Source organism: Lissotriton vulgaris, chromosome 2_1 (assembly GCF_964263255.1).
Source record: "Lissotriton vulgaris chromosome 2_1, aLisVul1.2, whole genome shotgun sequence".
Lineage (NCBI taxonomy): Eukaryota > Metazoa > Chordata > Amphibia > Caudata > Salamandridae > Lissotriton > Lissotriton vulgaris.
In genome coordinates this window covers 1,820,407,553-1,820,414,250 of record NC_141687.1, presented here as the reverse complement: position 1 = coordinate 1,820,414,250, position 6,698 = coordinate 1,820,407,553, and the positions used below count along the sequence as shown (strand labels likewise).

General features: G+C 47.0%; 1 protein-coding gene across 5 annotated transcripts in view; it reads right to left on the bottom strand.

The window, feature by feature from the left end:
• The window catches only part of GOLM2 (golgi membrane protein 2), a 510,098-nt gene extending 504,124 nt beyond the window's left edge, over positions 1–5,974 (bottom strand). For 2 of the 5 annotated variants that reach the window (XM_086957904.1, XM_086957905.1), the window contains exon 1: positions 4,852–5,941. In XM_086957904.1, coding sequence (XP_086814030.1) covers positions 4,852–5,157 — 306 coding nt within the window. In that variant the 5' untranslated portion in view covers positions 5,158–5,941. Of the gene's footprint in view, positions 1–4,851 lie in introns of all 5 variants that reach the window. The other 3 variants (XM_086957906.1, XM_086957908.1, XM_086957907.1) reach the window with 2 other exon arrangements.
• Positions 5,975–6,698: the final 724 nt, after the last annotated feature.

The window sequence follows — 6,698 nt, the reverse complement described above, 5'->3', positions numbered from 1 at the left end:
TTGCATGGTCTGCTAACAATGCACCAAGCTAATCAACAAAAAGCCAGAAATGACTGAAGATGTCATATGATGCGGTGCCAAGAGAGATACACAGCTCAACATTTTCAGTCTTCGAGTAGGGTGAGATTGAGTGATTTTGGAGGGCGGGGCCACTGAGATCAATGGAGATGATAAATAGAGGTGGGGCGGCTCAAGGGAGAGCAGAGCCAAGGGTCTGGCTAGGCTCTAAGAGCCCCTGCACGAGCAGAACCCTAAAAATATTTGGCATGTATGTCATGCAACAAACATTATGATGAAACAGGGGGAAGTCGCTTCAAAATAAAATTTAAAAATATGGTATTTTTTAACATGCAGGTGCATTTCAGTACTTCAGATTGTCTCATCCATTAAGTATTTATCAAGTGATCATTTCTGATCGTTAACTTAAAAGTTTTTCTCCTCGAACACCGGCTCTCCTGACAAAAGCATTATTGAGCAAGAGGTAAGTCAGCTGTCATGTGCACCCTATATATTGTGTTTTATTGCAGACGGGGGAACATTGTACCAGCCTAATAGTATATTAAACAGCAACAGGAGGGTTTGTATAGCGCACATTCTGAACGCACGTTTGAAGGCTCTTAAAATGAAAAAATTGTGAAAAAAACATATTTGCCTAGAATCACACAATTTGCTGAAGCGGTGAAATGGGATTTCATGTTACAGTAGTGCAATTCGACCACCAGATTGGTACCTATTTCTCTCTTGTCCGTTTTTTCATCAAAGGTTTGTCATGACTAACGTTTTCTGGGTGATGACCCCACTGCAGTCTAGATCATGAATCATTTTAGTTGTTAGAAGAAGGAGGAGACACCCCCCAAATGAGGGTGCCTTGAGTGGTACATGCAGGTCCTGTGAAGGAGGGGTACTGGCTGCCCCGCAGAATCATGCTCCGATTGCTGCACCCTGTATTACGCCCCCGCTCACCTCCGAGAAATAATCGGATTTTTGAGCCTCATTTTCTCTTTATCTAAATCGCTTCTCCGGCTCTCGGCGGAGTGCCTGCGCGGGATCGGGGCTGCTTAGCAGCCATCACACCAGCAGTCAGTCCCATTAAATGACATCCGGTCTGGGAGATGGACAGATTCGCGCTCGCGGCCGCCTGATGCAGTGGGTCACGTGCTCGGTGACTGCGACAGAAAGCGGAGGGGGCCCAGGGGTGGGGGCGGCTGGCGCCCGCCCGGCCCACAGGGGGCCCAGGGGTGGGGGCCGCTCGCGCCCGGCCTGCTCGGAAGACAGAATGCTTTCTAAGTGTGGTTGTATCACTCTGACAGTCCGAGCGCGAGTCACCCCCGCTTATGTTCAACTCGCGCTGCCAATTAGGCCCACCTTTGCCTCCAAGAACAAGCAAATTAACGTCTGTTAATGGACTCCGGCAGAAGTCTGGGTGCCAGAGCTACGTACGGCATGACAGGTCTGGCGCGGAGGGCGGCGGCTGCCACCCCTTCCCTCGCAGCGCAGAGCGACTGCTAAAGGGACTTACTAGTGAAGAGACGTGTGTGTGGGGGGCGAGGGAGTGGTCGTAGGGCTGAGCAGCCAATCAGTGGTCACCAATGAGGCAGCCTGAAAAGCTGATTGCTGGCAATTACGGACGCGGCTATAATTAGCGCAGCAGGGCAGTGGCACGAGGCCCAGGGCTGAGGCGATCGCTGCACCTCAATGATGGCCATATTTTGCAGACAACCGAGGGGGTGGGAGATATTTCTTTGCTTTAATTAAGGCCTCTGATACCTTCGCTATTGCACTGCTGATTGTCCTGTACAAGTGAAACGCGGTTTGTATTTTCATTTCACTCTATGTCCACTTTTAAAGGACTCTCTAGTCGATGATGTAACAGATGGCAAATCGACAGACACCCCCAAAGGGACACAGTATAGCCAATGGAGACAGCCGTCGTTCATGTAGCACTGGGCAAAGAGAGCTGGTTTTCCCTTTCACTGGCGGCCCCTGTACATTAGCCTTGTATTCACTAACATCTAATCCAGACACGGCAGAACGGGCGAGCCTCCAAAGCACCCGGGAGTCAGCCTATGGCAGTGCGGCTCCCGGGTCAAGCCTGCGATGACGCTCCTCGCCCTAGCCAATCACCACACGGCAACAGTGGTGACGCTGCGCCGCATGGGCCAATCCCGTCGCGGCGTTTGGTGAGGGGGCTCGGCTCTCCCGTCCAATCGGAGAGCAGCGGGCTAGTTTTCGGTCGCGTTGGTACCAGCAAGGTACGGGGCCCTTCGTCGGGGGTTTACTGATCCCGGGTCGCGGTGGTGAAGCTGCACACAGGTTATTTTAGTGCGCTCTGCTCGGGGAAGGCTCACAAACCTTCAGTCTGCACCAAACACGTGTCGATGGATTCGGGGGCGTTCCTGGCGTCGCGTGACGTCGCCAAAAGCCAAAGAATCTCAGGAACGCCCCCGAGTCTCCTCCGGCCATGACGGACGCCTCTCTGTTCCAATGGCTAGCCTCCATTTATGGAGCTAGCCAATGGGACAGGGGGCGTATTCCAGAGTCACTACTGCAATCAAGAGATTTCTCTGGAGGCGGAGCCTAAAGGCTCCGTTCCCCAGCGAAACCTAAAAAGGCAGGATTTCTAAATGGCACAACAAAGAACCAATGGGTGTGCTTTAAGCCCATATTCTGGATACAATATGCCTCGCAGAGCAGTGCAAGCGCCGCCCAGGCTCGACCTATAAAATAACTGATCAAACAGAGCTAAATCACGTTTCTTCAAAAAAGTTTAATAGATATTACAAACCCTAAATACAAACAGAAGAAGCCTTCTATTTAGAGCTCAAATTTTAAATGGAATGCAGTTAATCTTGCGGATTTATCGAGGATATAGCCAAAAACAAGTGATGTCATACTGTAAAATTTAACTGAAATTAGGAATTGTAATAAAGACCAAAATGTATATATTGCACATCAGAAACACATTGATTAACCAAGCGGCACCCATGCTGCTTCTTCAGATAACTATTTCGGTTAAGGATCTCCGATTTGAAGGACTACTGAATGTTGCACACCAATGAAATATACAAGGTATGAATTAACCAAATCAAGTTTGAAAGTGGGAGATGAGAAAACATGCAATCTTCTTCCTAAAAATGTGCAATTCGATCAGGTTAGATGATTCATGTTTAACAAAAAGTACAGTATTAAGGTGGATGGTGCCATAAGCTGAGTAAATAGGACCACACATGGTAAGGAAATATAAATGTATACACATTAAAACAGCAATTACTACCTACTAATACATCCAGATTGCTATGACAAATGTATATTATAAATTTCTGTAGAATGTTATTGCAAAAAATAAATAAGAAAATTTGACATTTTGAGAGAATGAAAATGTTCGAACAAAACATATATATGATGTTTCTCATTTTAATGGGACATCGCACGTCTCAAGATTTTAGAGGTCCAGTAATCACTAGAAAGGGAGGGAGGCTGGGGTTCGATCCTGCAGCAACTGGTTTGCAGAGGCACCTGAAAATAGCTTACAAAGCATCTGCTCCTTTGAGTAGGAAGTAATACTTATAGTGACCTATCAATTTGCTAACAGTTTTACATCATAGAGCCCCTGCCAAGATCTCATACATAGATCTGGTGCCACCTCTAATCAAACTTACAATCATGGTCACAAACAGCCTACTGATGGCATGACAAAAAACCATACCGGATATTTATGTACTGCAGATGGTGTAAGCCAGGACGTATTCATTTATTTATTGCTCAATTGTCATACACGTATGCATTCACAAATGGATTAAAGTATGTAAAGACGTAAGGGATGGAGACAGTGAAGGATTGCCAAAAGGGATGGACAAAACTGTGGAGAGGTAAACAGTTTAACGAAGGTGGAGAAAAAGCCAATTAATGGAAACGATAAATCTTGAGTTTATTTGTAAATCTGAGGTGTAAAATACCAGCCAAAATGCAATTTTTAGTACTTCACCCACAAATCTATAAAAAGTCTTCCAGTTGGAAGCCGAAACGCATCTCAACCTAGAATGCAACTGACTTTTCTTTGATACAATTAAACATTGGCACTTTTTAAATATTTTACGACAAGAGCGCTACGGGGATGCTATGAACTAGTTAAACTAGGTAAATTAGGAAACTATAATCACTGAAGAGAGAGTTTTGACAATATGGGTTAGGAGATAGGAGTTGCAAGACAGTTTGGAAAAAGCTAGGTTATCAAGCGAAGAGAGGGGCTAATTAGTAAAAGCAAACGGATGGCGTCACAGAGGGCAAAGGAAAATAAATGGGGACGCTACCATGGTAAGGTGTGGCTGGAAAGTGTATGAAACATCAAATCTTGCTTGATAATTAGGCCTAAGACGTGAACAAGATCAAGTTAGGTAGAAACCACTACTACTGAGTGAATGTAAAATTAAACTGTTGTTGCTTTAATGCGTTAATGATGAACCAGAACATTCAAATCTAATAGGGAAGAGAAAATGTCTAATGGGGAGGGCACACTCATACAGTAAATGAGACAATGTGATTTCTGGGTGATTCACTTTGGGAAAGCCATGGCTTTAATTTTAATAGAAGACCAGAATAGGTATATAAAAGGGTGACTATTGAAGAGAGCTTAAAGCCCAAAAACATTCCTGAGAACACAGTATAGAAATAATAAAGAGAGAGAGACCAAACCCCATAATAAGGCAGTTCAATGTTAAAAGAATTACAGTATGTGTCTGGACACTGCATAAATTACAACTGTAGTGAAGGGCATAGACAAGTTAAAGTAGAATTGAAAAAAAGTGGGTGAGTGGGAATTATTTTGAACAGCGGCGTAAACAGGCCACTCACCTGTCGGTCCTGGCTCCCCCAAAGTCGTTGCTCCACGCTACCACGCTGCTCGCGCTCTCTCCGTGCTTCGGCCCGGTGCTCCTCAACCAGCAAGACCAGCTCGGAGTTCCTCCGCTCCAGTCGCAGTCGAGCCACCTCAGTGCGCTCAGCCTGAGCCTGCAGCGCTCCCAGCTCAGAGGCCAGCTCTGCCTGTCGTCCACGCACAGACCAGTAATTGAAGGCCAATAGACCCAGTACTGCCAACAGCACAAGCACCACCGATTGCGGAAGGCGAGGACCACGGCGAGGAGCTCCAAAGCCTGCCATCAGGCTAGGGTGGGGCAACGAGGAAGAAGACGGGGGGTTACTAAACAGTAGGAGGTAATACTTGTCAGTCTGCACTTCGAAGGGAAAAGAGTTGCGGGCAGAGACACACACTGTACATTACAGTACAGGTGAGTAGAGTACAGAGCACTTACCACCTAGTCCCAGTTGAAGAAGCTATATAGTTTTGGAGGTAAAGAAAGGGCACTCTCTTCCTAGCCAGGACGTTGGTTGGGGTACGGAATTGACTGGTCACTACTGAGAGGCAGGGGGCATGGACCAGTCAGGAAACCAGGCAGGATCTCATGGGGCCGAGAATAATAAAGGTGAACTGGGGCACCCACGAGGAAGAATAGGGGGAGTGGTTCGGGGGGGGAGGGGGGGGTGTCCACTGAGTAGCCAAGGGGCAGTCAAGCGTTGTGGGTCTGGATAGGCTGCCAGGGCATTAGCAGACCGTGAAGAGGAGACTACACTGATGCAAAGAGAAAGCAGTTGGCGACAGGTGATACCTGGGAAGTCAAGTGCCGTGGGTCATAAGGGAAATTCAGACAATGGTGGTGGAGAGGGGAACCAGTGTTGGCCGATACGTGCGTCTGGGAGACATGACCTCCAATGGTCAGATTCCTGTGCTCTCTGTCCGCTACCCTAAGCGCCTTTCCACGGATCGTTATCCCTTATCCAAGGACGGCCACCCCACTTGTGTTCCCTATCCAGCTCCGTCTCCACAGACATCCATCAACAGCAACCCCAGAGCAGTTGTGCATGGCCTTTACATCCAGCCAATGCTATCCAGAGCCCACAGCCTGTGTAGCCGGTGATTGGTGCATTGAGTGAGAAAGAGGCGGGACTTGAATGATGCTCCGCAAGCTTCCGCGAGGCGGTCAATAAAGGGACGTGGTCGGTTAGCGTCTGCGCACTGTTCTTCCGCATTCTGAGAGAAAGCGATTGTTTCACGAAAAGGAGAGTCCAACGACACAAGACGTTTGTCAGTGCCCTCGAGCAACTCACGGGTCCGTGAATAGAAGAAAAACTACAAAATAAACGAGTTTGTTTGTGGCTTTCAATGTGCTGTTTCCTTAAGAAAAGACATAGAGGACGGACATAAAACGGAAGTCATCTGTCAGTTTGTTCTTCGCCATGGAAACAATAGCGAGAAGAGAAGCACGATCTAAACGTCTTTACTGTGATTTGCAGGAAAGCCTGTTACCAGACAGTGACAGGGACACCAAGTGGTTTGCAAACCAGATAACAAGAGCTGTGGGAAATCAAAGAGAAGATCCTGGAATTGTTATTTGACTGACTGTTCAACTGGATGTTGTCTGCAGTCAGTCTTCGTCTTATTTCATGTTATGTTGTTTAAAGGTAAATTGAATTGACAACATCTGCTACTGATAGGAGCTGCAGGTGCAAAACGTAAACTTACCTTGTGTCTTTCTACCAACTTCTGGAAACCCAGCATGTCTTGGAAACACTGGCTACATTATTTTGAGAACTACTAGTTTGTGTCCGTTGATGGTGAAGTTCACTCTGCCAGGAGGAAGTGT